Here is a 25,592-nt window from a genome sequence, read left to right as displayed (position 1 = left end):
CTGCTTCCATTGCTTCCCTGCGGGATTGGCAGTTTCACTGGCCCAGGCTGCGTTGCCCCTTGTTGCCTCATCCGAGCCAGCTCAGACACTGCCTGGGGCTCTTCTGAAAGGTCTTTGTGTAAAATCCCAATGCAAGCATCCGCTTCTCCCCAAGACGCTCCCCACGGCCACGGGAGACAGAGCTCACCCCCCTCCCACCCCGTGCGGGGATTGTGGCTGGGTCAGTCTGGGCCCCCGAGAGCGAGATGTCAACACTGGGCTTCAGCGCCAAAGGGTTTGACCCCAGCCCCGCTCCAGCCGCAGCTCCAGAGCCAGGACAAGCGAGGGCACGTTGCGGGGGAAGTGTTACAGGTTCTGCTGGTGACCTTTACATCCAAAGCCGTCTGTCCTCATGGGACTGGCCTCTCCTTGCACCCCACACAATGCTCCCGAAACCGGATTAGTAAATGGAACGAATTTCCATTCAGACAGAACCAAGGGCTTAGACCTCAACTGCCTTCAGTGAAGATAACAACTCTTAATTGCTCACCTCAGGGTGGACTGATTTTAAATTAAAGCCTTTAATCACCACGCAGAAAACCTTGCTTTGAATCCTCTATTGGAATTGTGTTTGGCATTCGTACTTCAGTCTTTTTCCTAAAGACAAGGTAACTTTCCTTGGTGGGGAACCATCACAATGTCGATTTATGACTAAATATAATCTGGACATGGAATGTGCTGCCTTGTTTGTTTGCTAACCAGGAGGATACGTCCTTCCTCGGATACGAAATCCTTTCAGCCGGCACCAGCCAGAAAACAAGTAGGCAAACATTTGACAGAACAGACAGAGAAACCTCACTGACAGACACCCGCATGGACGCTGTCTACATGCATGTATGAACCAGCAGGGAGCTCTTACTGAAAAGTTCCCTCTTTAGCTGGGCATCTCCGAGGAATGGTGACTATTTTCTGCTTCCGCTCTGCGATTGGAGTCCAACCATGTGCCTAGGTTACAAAGAAGAGAAAAGCATTTCAATCATTAAAAACTGAACAGAAAACCTGACCCTGCCAGGGAGAGTAACCCACACATTCACCTGGGATCTTGCTGCCAGGGCACTACAGAATGGAAGTGCTGAGGAGAATAATGCACTCCCCAGAGTCTGTCCTGGTCCAACCGTGAAAAGACCTTTTAGTCTTACCTCACCAGAGCCAGACCATAGGAAAGGACCAGTTCATGCGGTCTCATGTTGCCAGAGGTATCCAGGATTTACAGCCAATCAGATCTGCAGTGCAATCCACAGCTAAAGGCATTCTGTGTCCAGGCCTATGTAAGCGGGGGAATGGTCCCGCTATCGTGGGGACCTTTCCTGGCTCATACACTACCCCTGTGGAATTGACTGGCGAAAGGATCTGAGTCCTCGCTCCCACTCCCTTCACCCAGAGGCCCGCCTGACTCGAGGACACCCCTTCTACTCTCGTGTGGCAGAGTCCTTGTAACCCAGACAAGGCTGGGCCCAGGATTCCTGGGGCTCGACCCCCAATCTGGTTGTTGTACTTAGGACAGGGCTCGGGTGTCTCCACTCCGGGGTACTCTCTCTGCTCCGGACCCTTCCGTGACCCATTGATCATCACATATAGTTCAAAGCAAACACAAGTTATTAAACAGCAAGTCCTTAAAAACAAGGAGAAACTGGGGAAGGTGAAAGGAAAAGTCGTCACCCCGCTCTGTGGCACGGGGACCCCAAACAGCTGTGGCTGGAATGTCAGGGCAGTTCACAGTCTGTCCCTCACACGTCCCAGGCCCCTGGCCAGGCCCTGGCTGTGCTGCAGGGACGCAGCGGGTCGGACACTCGCTCTGGCGGTGGCCACACGCCCTCAGGGTCTAGGTGGCAGGGCCACAATACCCCTCCCAGTGTGGCCTGCAAGGCCTCTTGACTGGTGGGGTCTCCCTGTGCTGGGCCCGCTGCCCAGGGACCCCCACACTCTGCCCAGCTGCTCCCAGCACCTGGCTCCAGCCCCAGCCCCACTCTGCCCCCACACAGCTGCTGCTGCTCTGCCCCCCGCGCGGCTCCCTGGGCTGCTCCTCTCCCCTGAGCTCAGCCCTGCTCAGGCAGCTCCAGCTCCCCCGGCCTCCTGACTGCCCAACACACACAGTCACACTCACCTCCACTGCGCCCACAAACTTCCACCCACCCCCACCCCCACACTCACCTCCACTGCGCCCACAAACTTCCACCCCCACACTCACCTCCACTGCGCCCACAAACTTCCACCCACCCCCACCCCCACACTCACCTCCACTGCGCCCACAAACTTCCACCCACACACTCACCTCCACTGCCCCCACAAACTTCCACCCACCCCCACCCACACACTCACCTCCACTGCGCCCACAAACTTCCACCCACCCCCACCCCCACATTCCCCTCCACTGCCCCCCACAAACTTCCACCCATGCACTCCCCAACACACACACTCACCTCCACTGCGCCCACAAACTTCCACCCACACACCCCCAACTCACACCCACCTCCACTGTGCCCCATAAACTTCCACCCAAACCCACACACTCACACTCCTCCCCCACTCCCCAACACACCCATACATACTCTCCCCCAAAACACACACAAACACACTCCACTCCCCCCACAACCTCCCTCCCCCATTCTCACACACACTGCTGTGGACTGTAGTGTCACTGTTCAGCAATGTCAGTTGGTTGTGTTACTGACAGCTACTTTAAAAGGTGAGTTAAAAATGTCACTTTTGCCGTACACTGGGCATCTGCAGGAAGTTTTGTTTAAATTGTAGGATTCTTTTAGTAAAATCAGTTTCTCCCCTTGCAAGCCATTTCTGAACATTTGTGTGCATTTATAGTAAAGCTACTTAACTGTGGTCAGTGTATCAAACAACTGTGATTAACACAAAAACCATAAAGACGGAATTACTTTTTAAGAAATGGAAAGGACAAAACTCAGAAAATACTAAATTGGAAAATCCCCAATAATAAAAGAGATTTCATAGGGCCCTACATAGGCGTGTACCATCTTCCGAAACAACTCCCGGGGGTGGGGATGGGCTCAGGGCTCCAGGCTTGATCGATAGAGGGGGAGCTCTGGGTTTGGGGCTCTGGTCTCCCACAACTGGGTAGAGACTCCAGAATCCAGGCTATAGCACCCAGGGCGGAGGCAGGGAGGGAGGACTCCGGGCTTGTGTCCAGGCTCAAGCCACCAAGAGAGATGAAGGGAAGAGACCTGGTCTTCGGCTGCCATGGGGGGGGATCAGGGCTCCAAGCTTCAGCCGCTGGGGAGGTGGAGGGGAGTGGAGGGGTCTGGGCTCTGCGACTCATCCACAGGAGGGCAGGGAGGGATGTTGGGGCTCTGGACTTCAGCCACAAGAGGGGTGAGGGGGTCAGTGCTCCGGGCTTCAGCCACTGGGGTGATAGCCCCTCCTCCAATGCACTGGCCTCCAGACCCTCTCACCTGCTCCACCAGAGCGAAACCCAGTCCAGCTCGTCCCGCTGCAGCTCGCAGACCCCTCAGTACAGCCCCACCTTCACCTGGTCCTGCTCAGGGCAGCTGTCAGGCTCCTTGAATTCAAATTTGTAAACTACTTTGTGACTCCCCAGGTACAATGTGATATATTCTGTACATGCAAAGTATCAGTCCTTTGTGCAGCCCCACCCAGAAATCAAAATTCCTAGAGATTTTGGCCGAGTCTCTCAGCCTCTGCCTGAATGTCTGTGTGTGTATGCATAAGTTTATTGTGATATCATGTGTGACAAGAGCAAAGACCGTTCTGGTTCAGCATTCTTGCCCTGCCTTCAGTCTGCCAACTTGCTTGGTTGACAATGGCTAGTGAACCCAGGAGCTGATAGACGTGTACTATCCATCTGTCAACAACTTCTTGAATCAGCTATTTCCACAGGTTTTCGAAAGAAGATGAGATTTTACAAAAGGTAATTCCCAGATTCTTTTCCTGCTCCTTAGATCACACATGACAGGTTGTTGCCTCCTTCATAGATTCATAGATTCTAGGACTGGAAGGGACCTCGAGAGGTCATTGAGTCCAGTCCCCTGCCCTCATGGCAGGACCAAATACTGTCTAGACCATCCCGGATAGATATTTATCTAGCCTACTCTTAAATATCTCTAGAGATGGAGATTCCACAACCTCCCTAGGCAGTTTATTCCAGTGTTTACTGAACAAGTTTTCTCCCTCCTCCTTATGACACCCTTAGATACCTGAAAACTGCTATCATGTCCCCTCTCAGTCTTCTCTTTTCCAAACTAAACAAACCCAATTCTTTCAGCCTTCCTTCATAAGTCATGTTCTCAAGACCTTTAATCATTCTTGTTGCTCTTCTCTGGACCCTCTCCAATTTCTCCACATCTTCCTTGAAATGTGGTGCCCAGAACTGGACACAATACTCCAGTTGAGGCCTAACCAGCGCAGAGTAGAGCACAAGAATGACTTATGTCTTGCTCACAACACACCTGTTAATGCATCCCAGAATCGTGTTTGGTTTTTTTTGCAACAGCATCATACTGTTGACTCCTATTTAGCTTGTGGTCCACTATAACACCTAGATCCCTTTCTGCCGTACTCCTTCCTAGACAGTCTCTTCCCATTCTGTATGTGTGAAACTGATTGTTCCTTCTTAAGTGGAGCACTTTGCATTTGTCTATGTTAAACTTCATCCTGTTTACCTCAGACCATTTCTCCAATTTGTCCAGATCTTTCAGACCAGCCTCCCCGGCCCACTCACTGCTGTGCGGGGCTGTAAGTGTGTCCATTGCTGGACAGCAGGAATTCCTGCCCATTTCCCTTCCGGCTGGAGCAGGATTGGAGTGTGTTTGTGTTAATGACATTGCTGTAGATTGTTGTTCGTTCCCCATCTTGACAATTCAGACAGTCCCTTTCCCATTCAGATTTCCAGCATCTTGTTCCAATAGCAGGGGTCCAGTTTTCTCTGGGGCACTGACACGTTTCAGGGGGTTGGTGAGTGAACTCAGCCTTGCATTCTGTCCTTGATGGGGCAGGACAAGGCTGGTCAGTTTTGTTGGGTCAGAAAGTTGGCAACCCTAGATCCAGGGGAAACAAACACCCAGCGAGGCTGGACAGGGGCAGGACATCAGCTTTGAGGGGAGGGGTGGGGGTGGCAGTGACATCACAGGCCTGTTGCAGGAACTCAGCCTATTGGGCTAAGGTGGTGGGGAGGGGGTGACCTCACAGAGAGACCCTGACATCAGCCGGGCAGGACAGAGGTGCAGGGCCAGGCCAGTCTCTGAGACCCCCCCCAGCTTTGCTGCCACAAATCTCCTTCGAGGTCTCTCCTCGAGGACTGAGAGAGAATTAGGATTCATGGATGTGAGCATGAGGAGGAACCTCTGTGGAGTTTTCTCCTTTCCTACCACTGATTGTGCCGAAAACAAACTTCCCTTTTCCAAGGTAAGAGGCCCTGCTCTGGAAAAGCAACCTGTCCTCACCATTACTTATCACCCTACTCATATTTAGCAAAGAGTCCGGTGGCACCTTATAGACTAACAGACGTATTGGCACATGAGCTTTCGTGGGTGAATACCCACTACTCATATTGGTCATCCACCGATATTAGCAACAAAGATTTTATATTTTCTTCTAGATCTTTGAAATAAACATTGAATAGCTTTGGGTGGAGAACCAATCCTCAGGAAACCTTGCTAGAAACATCCCCATGAACTCATGATGCCCCACTCACAACTATGTTTTGAGATCTATGTTTGGAGTGGAACCAATCTACTCACTAGGGGTCTTTTAATCCAGGGTCTCCATGGGACAGGGAGGGTGATGATCCTTCAGGTAACCAGATCCCCAAACATTTAGGTCTTTGTAGGTTACAAACATCACCTCAGATTCTCTATGGACTGTCCTGGCAGCCAGTGCGTATCCCGAAACATTAGATTAGAGTCACAATCTCATGGCTTGACACTCCACAAGCAGACAGCCCCGTACTTTAGTAACCTCTGATCCTGAATGGCCTCAGACGTAGCCTCCTTGCAGAGCACATTCCAGCAATCTAATCCTGAAGGGGCAAAGGCCTGACTAGCTGAGGCAAGGTCTGCTCCACAGAAAGGAAAGGCACCACTCTTCTTAGTGGGTGCAGATCCACAACTGCTCCCTGGCCACCTAGGGCCTACTGCCATGCACCTGTGTTACAAATGGCAGCTGCCTGCACGGAGCAATATCTCTTGTGGGAACTCTTCCAGTTACTTCCTACCATACACCAGGCTATTTTGGTAGGGTTACCATATTTCCACAAACAAAAAAGAGGACCGTGGGGGCGGGAGGAGCCCCACCCTAGCCCCGCCCCTGCCCTGCCCCGCCCCCATCCACACCCTCCCACTTCCCACCCCCTGACTGCCCCCCTCAGAACCGCCAATCCCCCCCTCTCCTTGTCCCCTGACTGCCCCCTCCTGAGAACCCCCCACCCTAACTGCCCCCCCTAGGACCCTATCTGTCCCCTGACTGCCCCGACCCTTATCAACACCCCCACCCCCAGACCGACCCCGGGGACTCCCATGCCCTATCCAACTGCTCCCCGCCCCCTGACAGGACCCCCAGAACTCCCGACCCATTCAACCCCCTCTGCTCCCTGCCTGCCTCGACCCCTCTCCACACCCCTGCCCCCCTGACAGACCTCCCAGACCCATCTAACCCCCCCTGCTCCCTGTCCCTGACTGTCCCAACCCCTCTCCACACTCCTGCCCCCCGACAGCCCCCCCCAAACTCCCGACCCATCCAACCCCCCCTCCCTGTTCCCTGACCGGGGCCGGCTTTAAAGAGCCCAGGAATTAGGCTGCGCTCCGGCCGGGCTTGCGGGGCTTGGGGCTGGGCCGGCGTGCTCGGCCGGAACTGGGGCTGCTGCCCTAGGGCCTGAGCCAGGCTGGGCCAGAGCTGCTGGGACCAGGGGTGTTCGGCCGGCGTCGCTCGGCTGGGGCGGGGCTGGCACGTTCGGCCGGAACCGGGGCTGGTGCCCTGGGGCCCGAGCTGAGCCGGAGCTGCTGGGGCCAGGGCTGGAGCCGCTGGGGCCACCAGGCGCCGCTCAGCCCGGGCTGGAGGGAGCCGGTTGGCTAGGGCCGCGCCTCCCCAGAGCTCTCCTCCTCGCGCCCCCCCAGCCCCAGCTTACCTGCTGCTGCCTCCTGCCTGCCCCTGCTTTTTTTCAGACTTCCCGGGAAGATCTGATTGGCGGGAAGCAGGGGAGGAGCAGGGGGCGGAGCGCTCAGGGATGGGGAGGAGGGGGAAGACAGCTGCGGGGCCGAACAGCGTGGTAAGGCTGCAGGGGATGGGGGGAGCTGGGAAGGGGCTTTGGCTGCCGAGTGGCGCTTGGCCGCCACTTTTCTGTCCATAAATAGCCGACTGGGGGGAAATCCCAGAAATTTTTAGATTTTTAAAAATCCCCCCCGGACGGCTATTTATAGACCGAAAAGCCGGACATGTCCGGGGAAATCTGGACATATGGTAGCCCTAATTTTGGTCCAATCTGGGCCGGGTGCCTTTCTCTAAGCCTGATGTACTGGGTTATTTGTTCCACTGCCCTAGCTGGGTCAGACGGGGAAGGAGGTGGAGCTGGGTGCCATCCGCACAGTGAATACCTCCCAGCATGCGTGCACTCACTAACCCCAGGTCTTCTTAGACAGGAATGGAGCTACTCAAGCAAATCTGTCCCCCGTCTTTGGGATCAACGATGTGCATCGATTCCGGACAGACAGTAAGGGAGCAGGTTCCTCGGCGGCTGACCCTGGCACACCAATGGGTACAATTTATGCAACAAGGTGAGGAAAGAACATAGGTACAAGGTGATGCTTCCTTTGCCAGGGTGTGTTGGCCCTTTAAGGGCAGATGCAGCCCAACACTCCTCTTCCTGGGTCTCAGCCTGTTTAAAGCCGGGCATGCTGGAGGCTGTAATGCAAAGGAAGCCTGTGACAGAGAGCAAGGGAGGGGAGCAGGTTACACAGCAGGTCCTGTGGCTTTGCGAGAAGGAATATGGTGCAAGATCTGTAGAGAAGGAGAGGGGCTGCAGAAGTTGCAGGGGAAGTAGCCTGAGATGGGGTAGGAGTCCTGAAAAGAGGTCACTTGCTCACAGCTTGGCCCAGGAGATGAAGACCTGGGTTTAAGCCTGTGCAGGGTCCCGGTAGTTGTCCTAAGAGGCTGTGAACAGCTGGGTAAGAGGGGTGGGGGGAAGGGTGCGTAATGGGAGGGGGCTTGGGATGGGAATTGAGAGTGAGGATCCTGTTGTAGGGCTCGCAGCACAGGCTTCCAGAGAAGATTGGCGGCAGGGCAGGGTAGATACTGATGGATAGGACTGTTGAACTGTCTGGCCTGGGGAAGGGAAATCTCCCCCATCTGGAGGTGTTAGAGGAACCACTGAAGGCTATGGGCCGAGTGCACTTTCATTTTGTTTGGAAGGGAAGGACTCTCCCTCTGGCTGGAGCACTGAGATCTCCCACCTGCAAGAAGGAGACTGTTTCCAGGAGGAATCCTGGGGAGCTGCTGGGGAAAACAAGGCAGCAGCTTGATGGCTGGGAGGTAAGAACCTCCTACGCTTGCCCTCAGCCCTGAGCGGGAGGGGGTTATATTGAAACACCACTGCCTCAGGAGTGTAATAAACTCAAAGGGCCGGGATGGGGCAGCCTTTGCAGCAATAACTTACAAGTGGGGAGTGGCTCACTTCTGCCTTCAGCCCAGAGCAAAGGAATTGAAACAAGATTTAACCTCAATATAAAACTGCATTTGCCTCTGCAGTAGAAGTAGCAAAACTAAAACCATGAACTCTCCAGTTACTTTAATTCAAACTTCAGCTTCTCCTAGCTATAAAATGCACTAAGGGCAACTGAATTCACTGGACAGGAAGTCTTCTCACAGGCAATTGTAGTTGTTTGAGCAGCACACTCATGGACTCTGCATAACTACCTGCTGTGTGGTTTTTCTGCACTGCCCTAACCCCCGTTGAACAAGAGCAAATACAAACTGTAGTCTGCATTGCTTTTCAATGGTCAGGCTAGTACAGAGCAGCCCATCGTCAGCTAGTGCATAGTGTCACGCTGTCTGGAGTGGCTCACGACCGTGAATGCCAACCTCAGGGCACACTGTCAAGAAACAGGGCATGAACCCCAGACTGATTGTACGTTCCATATTTTGATTTCACCAACCAAGTAACCAGTGTGAACTCCTCAGGCCCTGTAATAGCCTTAATAGGGAACCACAGACAGTCCCCTTGTGTTACCTATCAGCTCTGTGTTCTTGGGGAACCAGGGCGCAGTACCCAGCCTGTCTGACTCATGAAATACCTCCTCCCCACCCCAGCCTCTGCTTGAACCAAAACAGATCAGAAGAAAGACTTACAAAAAGCAATGAAAAGGCCGTGGGAGACACACCTAATCCCCTCTGGACAAGGGTGACAGGATTAAGGAAACTCCCCTAGCCCCACTTACATCGAAGATAGGACAGTGAGGCATCTCCATTAGCATACAGAACAGAGAACAGGGATTCCAAGGCAAGAACCGCATGGAACTCTGGGACCAGAAAAGCAGGGAAGCACTGCATCATGGGGGATCTCTGCTTCAGATGTTAATGAACCCACGCCTACTCACATCCAGCTCAGTAATCAGACCAATTCTAGTAATAAATCCTTCATCGGTATCCAAAATAATGAAGCTGCCTAATTGCATTGTGAGCTCCCTCCAAGGAACACCGCCCATAGCCAGGAATGATCAGTTCCTATTGTCTAGCCTGAACAAAACAACTTTGGTATACTCCCTTGAGCCATCAGTTTACCCATAAACAAAACTAGTGTTCTCCCTTGAACCATTGTTCTTGCCCTACAAAAACCCCTACCCATGCTCAAGTAAGTGTTCTGATGCCTGGATGCAAAATCTGCATCAGTTCCATTGGGACTTCATCTTCTCCTGACTGATTGTGCTGGGAGCTCTGCCGGTCTTCAGCACTCTGGACCCTTGGCTACCACCACCACCTGGGACCCCCGATCGATTCAAGCTTCAGAGAGTGATAAGAACCCATCTCTCTCTCTCTCTCTAGGTATAGCCTTCTGACCCTGACTTGTGTGATCAGTTATAGTTTTCTAAACCTGACTTTTATAATCAAATGTGCTAGATTTAATATTATCACTGTTTTGTTTGTTTGGCTCCCCTATGGTTATTACCTGGCAATAAATAACTTTCATGGTTAAGCTGGTTGCTTTTCTCTCTCCCCTCCTCCCCCCTCGTGGGTGTTTTTTGGCTTCCTCATTTGCTCTGCAGCAACACTCCTCGTACGTAAGCTAAAGATCCCTGCAGCGCCCAAAAATCCCGTGGAGTTTGCTCATCAGGGGGTTACTAGCAGAACAATTGTAACGTGACAGTGGGGATAGGGACGTGCTGAACTTGGGGCATCTGAGGTGGCAGCTTGGAAGTGCTGCTCGACCCAGCCTGCTGAGTCCAGGAACATATCAGGGGTCAGCCTGGGCTGTGATGAACCCGGTCCTCTCAGACGCGCTCTGTTAATGTGTGTGCATGTGTTCGTCTGATTCTGGGGCTGGAAGAATTGTGTCCCTAAGGAAACCTGCCCGAGATAGATGGTCCCATACAACAAAATCACAACAATATTCAGGTTACTCCCAGTCCCACAGGACCAGTCACTTACCCCAGGTCAGTTTTACGCAGATCTCAAACCAAAGAGAATGCTTGTAGCCAACCCTGTAACAAACTAAAGGTTTAGTAACTAGGAAAAAGAAATGAGGGTTATTTACAAGGTTAAAGCAAGTAAACACACACAAATGAGGTACAATCTTCAGTTCAAAAGGTAACAGAAGCTTCTATAAGAAGCAAACTTTTATGTCCTTTAGGGCTAACCCAAGCCAAGTAGCTGGGGGATCTCCTTCTTGTGTTTAGGAATCTTTGCCCCTCAGAGTCCAGACAGAACAAAGATCCCAAGTTCACCTTAACAGGCACTTTTATTCCCGTCCCCCAGCATTCAAGCTGTCATGGGACATGAGCTGGTGCATGTAGCCTCTTTCGGGTGGGGTGGAGGGGGAGAAGCAATCAACAATGTCTTTTGCCCACAATGGTTTGTCTGATGGCTGTAGACCTTCTTTTGTTGAAGAGAACAGAACACCTCTTGTGGTGAACTCACATTTCACACTTGGCAATACTGTAAATCCCCCACACTCAGGGGAGAAGCTTTAGCAAACGTTTTTAGGGTTACCAAGGAAACATTTAAACATTACCTTACAACATGGGCTACGGATATTTATAAGTAGGATTAATACACGCAGCATCCTACAAGTTCCATAAAGTCTAAATCTGTTCTTATAACTCTATCTATTTTAATAATACTTACACACAGGTGAGCCAGCCTGGTTTCCAGCTATGCATTTGTCAGTGTTCAGTGCTGCCTAGGGACCTTGGCATGAGCTGGTACCTGGTCTGCATCACTGTGCCTTCTCAGACATAAACTTGATCATGCTCAAACTATAAACAGGTGCTGACTCAACCCTGAGGTAAACTTTCTTGTTAGAACTTATGATACTGCCAACTTCACAAACTGTTACAACTGAAACACACGGCTGATAACTGTTTAAATGTCATGAACTGAAAATCATGTGAAATATCACAAAAATACAAGGGAGAAAATATTGAATAAGTTAACTGAAAACAACTTAATACACTAGCCTAGCATCACTATTGGTCACAGCATCAGCCCCAGCAGTGAACTTTTTGAGTCCCGCGAAAACGGGTTCTCAGGGCAAATTTTTTGGTGGCCTCAGAGTGCGGCCATCAACTCTTGCTGGTGGCTGTGCTCACACTCTTCCCTAAGATACTTAATTAGCTTTAGGAAAAACAAATAAATATGCACATATACACATCCAAATCATTGTAGTTTATTTATCTCTAGCTAGTAAGTCCGTTGTGAAAAGTGATATTAACAAACATACAAATATCACTTTTCACAGCAGACTTAATCGGCACTGGCAAGCCTGGAGAAAAATTAAGCCCTGGATGTGGGGGCCAAGGGAGGCAGCTGGAGCCCGAAGCCCTGTGGCCAGAGCCTGCCACGCTGCCACCCCAGACTGAACCCCAAAGACTGAGCCCCACTGCCCCTGGGAAGGTAGGGAACTCACTGGGTGCCTGCTCTTCCAGCGTTGTGCCCCAGGTGTCTGCCCAACCAGTGCTGGCAGCCCCAGTAATCAGCATCAAGGTGGGGCATCCAGGAGCAACAGGGAGGGGGAGGAGTGACAGGTTCAGTAACAGAGATCCCCTCGGGACTGTCACCTGATGTGCTGAAATTACCTCTGAGCCAGTTTTCCCTGCCAGCTTGGGACTCCAGAACCCTGCCTTGTTGAGCCAGACACACTAGCCTGCAGCAACACAGACCCAGGTCTGGTCCACAGACTTTAACTAAAAACAGCTCAGCAGGTTACCTGTCTCCAGCACCCTGACACCCAGCTCCCAATGGGATCCAAACCCCAAATAAATCCCTTTTACTCTGTATAAAGCTTATACAGGGTAAATTCGTAAATTGTCTGCCCTCTGATAGAGAGAGATGCACAGCTGTTTGCTCCCCCAGGTATTAAATCACTTATTCTGGGTTTACTAATAAACACAAATGATTTTATTAAGTATAAAAAGTAGGATTTAAGTGGTTTTAAGTAATAACAGACAGAACAAAGTAAGTCACAAAGCAAAATAAAACAAAACACACACGTCTCAGCCTAATACATTAAGAAACTGATTACAGGTAATATCTCACCCTCAAAGATGTTCCAATAAGCTTCTTTCACAGACTAGACTCTTTCCTAGTCTGGGCCCAATCCTTTCCCCTGGTACAGTCCTTGTTAAATCCAGCAGACATCTTGGGTGGTAAGCAGGGTTTTTTTCATGACTGGCTGCCCTTTGTCCTGCTCCACCCCCTTTTATAGCTTTGGCACAAGGTGGGAATCTTTTGTCTCTCTCTCGGTCCCCACCCCTCCTTCGAAGTGGAAAAGTATCAGATTTAAGATGGATTTCATTATCAGGTGAGATGGTCACATGTCACTGTAAGACCCCTAGTCTCCATTCCCCATGGGCTGGCCCACACGTACACAGGAAGGCTTTCAATTAACTAAGGCCATTTACAACTGATTGTTTCTGGAGCACCCTTAATGGCCCCCACTTACTATGTTTACATTAGTGATACAAGTTTATATCTTCTCCTCCTAACTCCAGATATAGAAATAATACATAGGATGAACACACTTAGTAGATTACAAGCTAATGACACCATACAAGGGGTATTTAGCGTAAAGCATATTCCTGTTATGTCATATTCATAAGCATATTTCCATAAAGCATATGGAGTGCCACATCACAGGAGGGGGCCAGTACTTTGACCCCATCCCAGGAGGCTGTGGCCACAAGAAAAGTCCATGGTGGCCACATTTGAGAAATGCTGCACTAAAACAATATGTACTTGAGTGTAGAGAAATAATGGACAAATGCAATCAAGTTAATGCCCTGCTTAATCCGGATTGTCAACTACAGCCATTGTAGCCACCTCCTGTGAGACTCACGATACACCTCTACCACGATAGAACGCTGTCCTCGGGAGCCAAAAACTCTTGCCACGTTATAGGTGAAACCATGTTATATCGAACTTGCTTTGATCCGCCGGAGTGCGCAGCCCCGCCCCCTCCAGAGTGCTGCTTTATAGCGTCATATCCGAATTCGTGTTATATCAGGTCGTGTTATATCGGGGTGGAGGTGTACTTGTTTTTCCTAAAGCTCCAGCGCCTGGAAGCCCATGGTATCATAGTATAGGTAGAGTTTAGATAGCTTACTGTCCTTTTTCCTCTGTAGAGACGTGAAGTGTGCATTGTTAATGGCTTGTCTCGTTTTTGTAAAGTCCAGCCACGTGGAAGTTTGTGTGGAAGGCTGGGATTGTAGGAGAGTCTCCAGTTCTGAGAGCTCATTCTTGATCTTCTCCTGTCTGCTGTACAGGATGCTGATCAGGTGGTTCCTCAGTTTCTTTGAGAGTGTGTGGCACAGTCTCTCACCACAGTCAGTGTAGTATGTCGATTGCAATGGATTTTTTACCGTCAGTCCATTTGGTATGCTGTCCATCTGTTTGCATTTGGAGAGGAAGATGATGTCTGTCTGTATCTGTGCAAGTTTTTTGTTGAGGTTGATGGATTTCCACTCCATATGGCTAAATTTAGTGCCTTGCATGGTGTCAAGTATCGGGGGTAGCCGTGTTAGTCTGTAGCTACAAAAACAACAAGGAGTCCTGTGGCACCTTAAAGACTAACCGATTTATTTGGGCATAAGCATCTGAAGAAGTGAGGTTTTTACCCACGAAAGCTTATGCCCAAATAAATCGGTTAGTCTTTAAGGTGCCACCGGACTCCTTGTTGTTTTTGTAGCTACAGACTAACACGGCTACCCCCTGATATTTAAGAACAAGTTTCTACACCTCGTGGTTACAGCGAAATCTTGACATTTTAAGCATTTATTATTTTGGATTGAGTTTTTTTAAAAGAACCTAAGGGGTTTAGGGGCATAAATCAGTGGCACTTGTACTTCTAATAAAGGTGCATCAGAAAAACCCCTGCCTATGGGCACAGAGCCAATCACTGTATTTTGAAGCCTGGTGCTTCCTGTAACCCTCCAATTGCTTCTTGCACAGCAGGGGGTATCTGTGCTTTCTCCTCCTGGGCTGCTGCTGCTGCTGTATCTACTTCGGGCAGCTTGCCCAGCTGCGGGCGGGCCCGGTACAGCCGTGGGACAGGGCACCCTTGTGCCGGCAGGGGAGGCGCCCCGCTCCGGGGGTGCACAGAGCCCCGTCCTGCGCCGGCAGTGCTCGGCCTGTCCCCGCGCGAGCCCGGCAGCGGCTGTCCCGGCGCGCGGCCCCCACGCGCCCGCCCGCAGCAGCAGGTCCGTCGGCGCATGCGCGCAGGGCAGCCGCGGCGGCAGGCTCGCACATGCCCAGAGGCCGGGGCCAGGCTCTGTCCCGGCTCGCGGGGAAGTTCGGCGGCGCCGGCGGCAGCAGCGGCCCGGCTGGGCGGGGCGGGGGGAGGCGCCGCCGCTCGCGGGGCCGGCGATGGGCGATGGACGGAGGAGATGGCGGGGTAAGGGAGCGCGGCCCGCGGGGGGGAGGGACTCGCCCCCGCCGGGGGGGTGCGCGGGGCGCGGGTGTAACGCGGCGCTGCGCGGGGGAGCCCGGGCCCGCACCCCGCGGGAGTTCCGCGGCACTTCCCGGTTTGCAGCGCCGGGCGCTCGGGCCCAGGCAGAGACCCGGTCTCTCGGGGCTGCCCACCGGGCTCTGGGAAGCGGGGTGCACACAACGAAGTTGGTCTTTGCAGAAGGTTTCTCCCGCCTGCAATCGCGCTCGCTTTGGAGTATTGCAAACGGAAATTCAGGTGTGCGGCAGGTGAGGATCAGGTTTGCATGAGCAGGTATTGCCATGAGTGCAATTTCCCAGCGTCTTTGACTTTCAGATGCGATGCTGGTAACGAAACAATAACACCCTAGAGACCCTGTCGTCTTGTTATTTCCCAGGCAACATTCCCTTGGGCTCCAGGGGGTTTTACATGAGGCAGGAAAGTGGGTAGCAATCCTTGTTCCGCACGGCAGCGTCTTGCCGAAAGAAAAGAAACAATCCCCCTGTTTTTCTTTGATAATCTTGAGTTTAGCTATCAGGAAAGTTATGCATCCGAAGAAGTGGGCTGTAGTCCACGAAAGCTTATGCTCTAATAAATTGGTTAGTCTCTAAGGTGCCACAAGTACTCCTGTTCTTCTTTTTGCGGATACAGACTAACACGGCTGCTACTCTGAAATCAGGAAAGTTAGTGCGTGCTAGACGTTGAAACTTCCCGGATTTCCACTGTGTTGTGCTGCTAGTGTCACATCAGGTATCTTCACCTAACACTCTGACTACATAGCCGGCAGTGTGCTCTGCTGCACTGACAGGTTTTATTTGTTCATAATTCCACTGTCTAGCATTACAGCTATTGTTGGGGGCAAGGCAGAGACTTGGGCTGAATCAACAACTTGTTCCTCTGTGTCTCCTAGCTGCAAAAGGACGCATGTCACCGTAAACAGTTAGCATAACCCCACAGGATACCGCTGGACGGGGCGCTTTGTCTGAGATAAAACATGACTGAAACGGCGCGGGAGAGCAACTGATAACTGGAAAGGTTATTGCTCTTTTAGTAACTTCAGCCATAGCCTAATGGTCCTTTGTGCAAAGTAGATAACAATGGAATCCCTATTTTATGAACTAATTGGGGACTAAGGGTTTCATAAAATCAAAAAGTTCATAAAAGTGACCACTTCAGAATGACAGTAGGTATACGCCGTAAGTTGCAGTAGGGTGCACTGCGTTGCGTTTTTTTCTTCTTGTCCTTCAGACCGCTGAAAAGTGATTTCCAGTGCACTGAGGGCATCAGAATGTGTAGGGATGTCAACTTGTTCTTCATCAACATCACTTCCATTATATAACTTTTTTCCCTGTCAAGTAAACATGGTCTATATAACTAGTTGTTCATAAGATTGGCGTTTGTAAAATTAAGATTCTACTACAAAATGTAGAGAAAAATGTAAAATGGTGTATTAACTAAGTTGTCATTCACAAACCTGTACAAATCGCCTCTTTCTCAGTAGCTGATTATGATCACTTCAGTCATTTGAGCTATATTTGTTTAGCTAGTGTTGTGGAAAGAAACCGCTTCCTTGAAATGCTATTTCATCAGTTAGCGAAACTATGGGGCAGATCCTGAGATGGTGTATTTCAGTGGCGCTCACTGAAATACACCATTGATTAACAGCATCTGAGGATCTGGCCACATATAGGCAGTTGCACTTTGTTGGGGCTTGCTTTCTTTCTTTCTGGCATCACTTGGCTTCTGAATCTATATGAAAAGGTATTTCTCCTGCATTATTCATATGGCCCAAATCCTGTCCCCTATGCAGTGCTTGAGGAAATGGGCTCTATTAGGATTTCTAATGGGTCTGTCACCAGAGGGTTAAGGGCTTGGTGCTAGGTAGTCCCATGAAAATTGGGAAAGAGGGAATCGAAATCCTATGGAGTGGCCTGCTACTGCAGTCGATGGTTCTGCAGTGGCTGGGCCATCTCTATATGTCTGGTGGATTTGCATGACAGGACTTCAATTTCCAGTCTTGATATAAGAATTTTTTGATAGGTTTGTGGGAATTAGCATCACACAATTTCAGTAACTGTAGCGAAGGGACCCAGTTGTTCCGTTTGCATGTGCATAAACTGGGTTCTTACCAGGGACCTACCACTAATATCTGGATGCTTGCAAATTGGAGACAATAGAGCAAGGAATCCAGCAAATAAACTAGATTTCTCCTTCCTTTCCAAGAGGTTGCTGGGTGAGGGAAGAGTGCAAGTTTTCTTCTGTTGCTCTTGTGGCTAAAAAAGTGGGTTTGCACCTAGGAATGACCACACACCTCAGCACTCAGAGCAATCTCCTCTGGAAAGGAGTGCCAGACTTTTGGGCTAGTTGCTAGGAAAGCCGCTCTTGAGGAATAAGGGTGCAATACCCGAGTAAGAGGGGCTCTTTTACATAGCCTGGGCCAGTGCAGTGTAGGGTCTTCAAGATGAGTGCTGTTGATAGCCCGTATTATGAGAAGTGCAATGGAGTGATGTACTGTTGGCAGCTAGGGTTGCTGCCATGGTCTGGAGCTTTAAGGTCAATGTGCTTATTCCCAAGCACAGGGAGGTGCAGTGATCAGCCTGCAAGCCACAAAGGTGTGAATCACAGTGACCAAGCCAGGTCTGATGGTGCAAGATACAGCTGCCCTTTCACCAAGGAAGGGAAGGCACTTTGGCAGCCATGGCTGATAAGGTGAGATCAGCACAGGTTACTGTTTGAATGCAGAAAAGCTTCCGGCTCTATAAAAGGGTATGGGACCGGAGAGCCAGGGATGGGTTTTAAGCTGAGTGTGCGTGGGTGTGGAGTAGTGTTGATGGTAGAGAGAGTTAAAGGCCATCCTGTGCATAACTGACTATATGTTAGGGCCCTGACTGGAGGGGTACCTGAATGGCTCCCAGCTCTGGAGGCTGTGTGCTGCTAGGTTGGTGAACTGAGGATCAGTGGGAGGTAGTGGAGTGGTATCAGCTGTTCTCTGAAAGCTCAAAAGACCCAACCCTTAGTCTGAAAAGAGACTATCCAGGTGTTGAGTTGACATTGCCTCACGAGTCCATTAGCAGCAGACTTACACAAGTTAAGAGCGAAGATGCTATTTGTACTCTGTTAATATGTGGCTACAAAACCAAGTAATCAGAATGTATAAACAACATCTGATTAGAGGATTAAGTGATCAGGCATGCATATCCTGTCTCTGGGACATTTGACCTGGTTTCTCAGGAAAGTTACATTGATTAATCAGATATTTAACAGAAAATCTAATCTGATCTGGTAATGAACATGGTTCTCTACTTCCTTTTTTACTATCAAATGCACAGCTGAAGTGTTGGCTTATCTTCAAATAACAGCAGCTCATACAATTATTACCTCAATGACACATTTCTCTCTACACACTGAACAACAAATGTCAGGATTAATAGCAAGAGTCTTAGGCTCAGGATATGGTTTTATTCTAGTTAACAGGAAGAACCTTCAGGTTTTTATAGTCCAGTGACTATTTCCAAAACCAACCAGGACACTCTTTTTTAGAGTCACAAAATATCATGTTTCAGATCTGTTTTCCACAAGCCCCTGTTGATTGGCATTGATTATATTACCTTCATGTTGCATGGTCTTTCACTGGCTGCCATGGACCTGGCCTTCCCAAGCTGCACAGAGGTTCCTGGGGAGTGAGGATTATCAGCCATGAGACAGGTGGCCTCTAGCCGAAAGGGACTGCACTACTGTGATCGTTTGAAATGTTACCCTGTGATGCTGGCTGTTCCACCATGGACCTGGGGTGCTGGAAACTCTCTTGTATCTCACTGGTCTGTTGTGCACAGGGTTGTATTAGTCTCTGGAGCTCTGCTTTTGCGCCTTACATGGGCAGTCCACATAGAGGAAGACCCAACTGCTCTGCTACCACCTCAGATGCTAGTGGTTTAAGGCCCAAGCTCTGTCCTGGGGTATTATGCTTGTGACCCTTCTGCTTTCTCTGTTTGTCTGGAATTCACCTGCTGGCCCCTGCCCCCAAGAAGAAAAGGAAGATGTCCAAAAAGGACAAAAATACCTTCTTCCTTCATGGGGGAAGCGGCATTCTCGAGGGGGGAGACTTCCTCCCCAGGGCCAGATGAACGCATAGGCAGTCTAGGCACATGTCGAGGGCCCAGGTTTTTGTTTTTGTTTTTTTGGGGGGGGACGGACGGACGGACACCGAGCAGGGATGTAACACCCGTGCACTAGGTTGCAATGCCACTCACTCAAATTTGGCCTCGCCCCCATTGTGACGGAGGGGTGGCAGGGCCCAACCTGAGTGGGCAGTGAGGTGGCCAGTGCTGTTTCTCCACTCTGCTGCTGTGGGGCCAGCTCCTGCCCCAGACCACTAGCCAGAGATTCGCCGCCCCAGGCACAGGATGGGGAACTGCAGTTGTGCCTGCACAGGGAAGCTGGCCAGGAGAGCGGCAGCGAGAGCCCTGGGGGTGGGCATGAGGGGGGCAGCATATGTGCAGTGGGAGCCAGTGGCTGACTGATCTGGGGAGGAGGGGGGTTGACTAAGCAACAACTGTGTATGTGTGCTTAGGGCCCAGCGACGGGCTGATCTGGCCCTGTTCCTTACCCTTGGATAGCTCTCTCTCTGAATCTGGCTGTAATAGTGGCAGTGGGATTTTTGAGTCTGATTTAAACAAGCCCCTTATTACAGTTAAACATGCCCCTCCAGAAATCATTATGCCCCAGAAGGGACACTGTCTAATGCAGAGGTTCTCAAACTGGGGGTCGGGACCCCTCAGGGGGTCACGAGGTTATTACATGGGGGGTCACGAGCTGTCAGTCTCCACCCCAAACCCCGCTTTGCCTCCCGCATTTATAATGGTATTAAATATATTTAAAAGTGTTTTTAATTGATAAGGGGGGTTGCACTCAGAAGCTTGCTATGGGAAAGGGGTCACCAGTACAAAACTTTGAGAATCACTGGTCTAATGTTCAATAACTCAGCATCAGTCTGATTAACGTCCTTTTGAAGGTGGTTGCACACAGTTGGCTTTCATTGCGAATACTAGACCAGTGTGTTCTGGCCAAGGTAGTCAAATGTGGGGCTTTAAGTTTGTGGGTCGATGTCTAGATAAGTGGCCTGACTCTTAAAAGTGCACGCACAGGAGCTTCCACTGGGGGATCTGGTGAGGGCTTGGCACTCTGGGAAATCAGGCCATCCACTTAGATACCTAAAGACTGATTCAGCAACAAAATAAATAAATCTTGGCCTTAGACACCTTAAAGGCCTCTGTGTCTTTTAAAAATGTATTGTTCTGCCATTAAGGGTAAAACAGGGTAAACCACATACAGGTGCACTGCACTGCACTATCACTAAGGACCACCATTAAGGGCCTAATGCACCACTGAAGCCTTAGTGAGAATTCTTTGCGTTGAAGTCAGTTTTAATGGATATGAACTGCATATACAAATGCCTAGGGAATTTTCATGGGAAACTACACTGAGAGACATAAAAAGAAGAACAGGAGGACTTGTGGCACCTTAGAGACTAACAAATTTATTAGAGCATAAGCTTTCGTGGACTATAGCCCACTTCTTCGGATGCATATAGAATGGAACATATATTGAGGAGATATATATACACACATACAGAGAGCATAAACAGGTGGGAGTTGTCTTACCACCTCTGAGAGGCCAATTAATTAAGAGAAAAAAAACTTTTGAAGTGATAATCAAGCTAGCCCAGCACAGACAGACAGTTAGATAACAAGTGTGAGAATACTTACAAGGGGAGATAGATTTCAATGTTTGTAATGGCCCAACCATTCCCAGTCCTTATTTAAAGACATATAATTTGCTACCTTCTTTTTTGTTACTTCATGCAGCCCTCAAGCTGCTAAATGAGAATAGCGAGTCTAGGTGACATGGGGGAGAGCCATGTGTGCTGTGCACTTTCAAGTAGCTTTCTGTATTTAGTAAGCCCGAGCATGACATGCTGCAGAAATGGAGTTGGTGAGTAGGGTGGGACCTCGCTGCCACAAGGCTAAGAGCGTAATATGATTTAAAGAGTGTTATTACTTGCTTATGAGGCATGTTTCTTCCTAACCTCCAGCTGAGGGAGTTGGCTTATGCCCTGAAGTATGAGGATTTATATCACTTCCAAACTTATATTTATTTTTTAATCCTTACTAATGCAGCTCGGAATGTTCCCTGTAAACGTCCAGGTTTTTTCTGAATGCTGCTAAACTCTTGGCTTCTGAGACCTTGTGACTCCAATGGGCTTTGGGTGAGCCCCAAAGTTAGTGGCAAAATTGGGAACAGAAATGAGGAATCTTAACTCCCAGCATTGTGCTTGAGCCAACAGTTCCAGCCGGGCCTTTACTGCAGCACAGTCTTCAGAGACAGACTTAATGGCAGCTGTCACTCCATGATGTTAAAACTGCACTACTTCTGGCTAAGATCTTTAAAAATGGGTGCCTAAAGTTAAAGTCCTAAGCAGGGCCGGCTCTGGCTTTTTGGCCGCCCCAAGCAAAAAAAAAAAAAAAAAAAATGCGGCGTGGCCGGAGCGTGGGTGCCGGGGGACCGGGTGGGGGTGGCGGGAGGGAGCGGGCGGGAGAGAGAGAGAAGGGGGCGGCCAGGGCTACAGCAGGGGCGCTGCCACGCGACCCCTCCCACTGCGCCGCCTCCTGCCGTGAGGGCTCCGGTCAGCGGGGAGGGAAGGAAGAGGACTGCCCTGCAGGGGGCTCTGGTTCTCCGCGCCACTGCCCCCTACAGGGAGGCCGGAGCGGAACAAAAAAAAAAAAAAAAAGAAGCGGCCGGGCCGCCCTAGGATTGGGCGGAATGCCGCCTCCAACAATCTGCCGCCCCAAGCACCATTTTGCTCAGCTGGTGCCTGGAGCCGGCCCTGGTCCTAAGGGCCTGAGCCTCATTTACAGTAAAGCCCGTTTATAATGCCAAAGCGGTATAAAAGAGGCCTGAAAGTCAGGATATAGTCCAGTGAAAATAATAGGGCTGTCAAGCAATTAAAAAAATTAAGCGCAATTAAACAACAATAGAATACCATTTATTTAAATATCTTTCGCTGTTTTCTACATTTTCAAATATATTGATTTCAATTACAACACAGAATACAAACTGTACAGTGCTTACTTTATTTTTTATTACAAATATTTTCACAGTAAAAAACAAAAGAAATAGTATTTTTCAATTCATCTAATACAAGTACTGTAGTGCAATCTCTTTATCGTGAAAGTTGAACTTACAAATGTAGAATTATATAAAAAAAAACCCTGCATTCAAAAATAAAACAATGTAAAACTTTAGTGGACTTGTTGGCTCTTAGTCCTACTTCAGCCAATTGCTCAGACAAACAAGGTTGGTTACAATTTGCAGGACATAATGTTTCCCGCTTCTTGTTTACAATGTCACCTGAAAGTGAGAACAGGAGTTCGCATGGCACTGATGTAGCCAACGTCACAAGATATTTACGTGCTAGATGTGCTAAAGATTCATATGTCCCTTGATGCTTCAACCACTATTTCAGAGGACACGCCTCCATGCTGATGATTGGTTTTGACCGATAACGATCCAAAGCTAAGCGGACTGACGTATGTTCGTTTTCATCATCTGAGTCAGATGCCACCAGCAGGTTGATTTTCTTTTTTTGATGGTTTGGGTTCTGTAGTTTCCGTATCTGAGTGTTGCTCTTTTAGGACTTCTGAAAGCCTGCCCCACACCCTGTTTCGATCAGATTTTGGAAGGCACTTCAGATTCTTAAACCTTGGGTCGAGTGCTGTAGCTATTTTTAGAAATCTCACATTGGTACCTTCTTTGCGTTTTGTCAGATCTGCTGTGAAAGTGTTCTTAAAACGAACAACGTGCTGGGTGATCATCCAAAACTGCTATGACATGAAATATATGGCAGAATGTGGGTAAAACAGAGCAGAGACATACAGTTCTCCCCCAAGGAGAGAAATTTGATTAATGCACTATTTTTTTAACGAGCATCATCAGTATGGAAGCATGTCCTCTGGAATGGTGGCCAAAGCATGAAGGGGCATACGAATGTTTAGCATATCTGGCATGCAAATACCTTGCAACGCCGGCTACAAACGCCTGTTCTCACTTTCAGGTGACATTGTAAATAAGCAGCAGGCAGCAGGAGTATCTCCCATAAATGTAAACAAACTTGTTTGTCTTAGTGATTGGCTGAACAAGAAGTAGGACTGAGTGGACGTGTGGGCTCTGAAGTTTTACATTGTTTTGTTTTTGAGTGCAGTTATGTAATAAAAAAATCTACATTTGTAAGTTACACTTTCAGGATAAAGAGATTGCACTACAGTACTTGTATGAGGTGAATTGAAAAATATTATTTCTTTTGTTTATCATTTTTACAGAGCAAATGTTTGTAATAAAAATAATATAAAGTGAGCACTGTACACTTTGTGTTCTGTGTTGTAATAGAAATCAATATATTTGAAAATGTAGAAAAACATCCACAAATATTTAGTAAATTTCAGTTGGTATTCTATTGTTTAACATTGCAATTAATTGCGGTTAATTTTTTTGAGTTAATTGTGTGAGTTAGTTGCGACTAATTGACAGCCCTAGTAAATAAGAATTGTAGCTCAAGTCTATACTTAGACACCTGAGTAAGTGCCCATATTGTTTCCAAGAATGTTGAGCACTCTGCTGGTTTTTTTAGGCATCTGAAGGAAGATTTTAGTCTAATTTTAGGCAGCCACTTTTATAAATCTTAGCCTATAAATTAAAATGACAGGAATTTCTGGCTCTTGTTGGATGATGCTTAGGGTGTAGTGAACTGGAACAAGAATTTCTTTCCTGACAGCATGGCACAATTTGATACCGGTTCTGTATGGGTAGGATCCCATCTAACTCCTTAGGGTAGTAAAGAGCGAATATGCTGGTTTAAAGGCTTTGACTTTCATCACCCATTGATCTACTGGCACCAGTTGCTCAAGCAGCCACTGTTACACTTTTAGAAAGTCAAACCAGGTACATGCATTTTTTTCTCTACACGTGAAGAGACCTCATTTGTGCGCATGCCACAAGTGTACAATGAGAAGCACGTCTAATCCAAGTAGCTTCCTTATGAAGAATGCACAGCTTGTTTAATCATTTGGACCAATCTTTTGTTATACACTGTTGTAGCTGGGCGTAGTATGCAGCTGACTTGATCGGGCAGCTTCAGGAGATTCACTGTTAATAGCTATCCTGATGGATCAGGTCTCCTAAAAGGCTTCTCTCTTGAGACCCTTGTTCTTTTTACTGTCCAAATACTCATGACTCTGTGTAGGATTTTATACACCAACCATCAAAATGCTGAGCCAAATTCAGCAAAACTGGCTCAGCAGAAGAAAGTTAGGGGTGGGGGAGGAGAGGAGTGGCCAGGGAAGACTGCAGCAGCTGTTTGGGAATGGGGGGTGAGGTGCTCCTCTGCCCATCCATCCATTGCAGAAAACATAATGGGTGAAATCCTGAACCTGCTGAAGTCAGCTGCAAAACTTCCATTGACTTCAGGGGGGCCAGGATTCCACCCGAAAGGCCATCTCCATCTCTAGATTCTGTGATTAAATAGCCCCAGCAATATAGATCCTTATCATGAAGTTTGTGTTTCTAAGTCTTTCGTGAGCCCTTAGCGAGGACCCACCTTTAGCAAGCTGTAATCCTGCTTGTTCAGTAGATTGCGACACTAACTTCTCCACAAAACAAGGCCTTCTTTTAATATGGAGTAAATTTTGAACTCTTAGTCAGACCTTTTCTTAGTGTGCACCTTTTATGCCTAAGTCTTCCAGGCAGTAATGCTCCCAAAGTGGAAAGAGATTTGGGAGCAAAACTTACTAATCAGTATTCTTTATAGTTGATCATTTCTCTCTTTCCCCCATTTCTTATAATTCTGTTACATGGACAGTCACACATGACAGAAGAAATCCAGTGCCCAAAACTTACTACAAAGAAATATCACCTAGTATAGAAGGTACTATTTATTCAGTGTTGCAGAATTCATCTTGAAAAACTTGAGCGTGCTCCTCAATTGGGAAATGGTAATTTTTAAAGAAGATTTTAATGTGCCTTTCAGTATTTGTTCCTACAGTGACTTGGGGTCTGGTTTTCAAACTGGGTGCCTAAAGCTATATGCATAGGCCAAGGTCCTTTGAAAGTGATCACTGACTTTGCTGAGTACCCACCCTCTGTTAACTAAGCCCCTTAAGGTGCTGCAAATTTGGGCCCCAAAATCACTGCTCACTCCTGAAAATCTTGACCGTAAGACTTAGAGATGGACTTCTCAAAAGTGCTTCGCCTTGGCCTGACTCTCCTCCCATTGACTTCAGAGGCGGAAGGGTTTGCTCTGTGCAAAGTGATTTTGAAAATCCCTAGTCGATGACATGCAGAATGATTCAGTATTAACATTCCACGTTTTAAGTGAAAGACTGACCCTGTT

At 48.8% G+C, this 25,592-nt stretch overlaps 1 protein-coding gene across 8 annotated transcripts in view; it reads left to right on the top strand.

The window, feature by feature from the left end:
• The first annotated feature begins 14,945 nt into the window (after positions 1-14,945).
• Positions 14,946-25,592, top strand: part of PSD3 (pleckstrin and Sec7 domain containing 3) — a 148,868-nt gene continuing 138,221 nt past the window's right edge. For 3 of the 8 annotated variants that reach the window (XM_065549837.1, XM_065549836.1, XM_065549838.1), the window contains exon 1: positions 14,958-15,118. In XM_065549837.1, the coding sequence (XP_065405909.1) occupies positions 14,972-15,118 (147 nt within the window). In that variant the 5' untranslated portion in view covers positions 14,958-14,971. Of the gene's footprint in view, positions 15,119-16,061; positions 16,187-25,592 lie in introns of those variants that run through there. The other 5 variants (XM_065549845.1, XM_065549844.1, XM_065549840.1 and 2 more) reach the window with 4 other exon arrangements.

The sequence above is a fragment of the Chrysemys picta genome, chromosome 6 (genome assembly GCF_011386835.1).
Source record: "Chrysemys picta bellii isolate R12L10 chromosome 6, ASM1138683v2, whole genome shotgun sequence".
Lineage (NCBI taxonomy): Eukaryota > Metazoa > Chordata > Testudines > Emydidae > Chrysemys > Chrysemys picta.
This window is presented reverse-complemented; position numbering and strand designations above follow the sequence as displayed.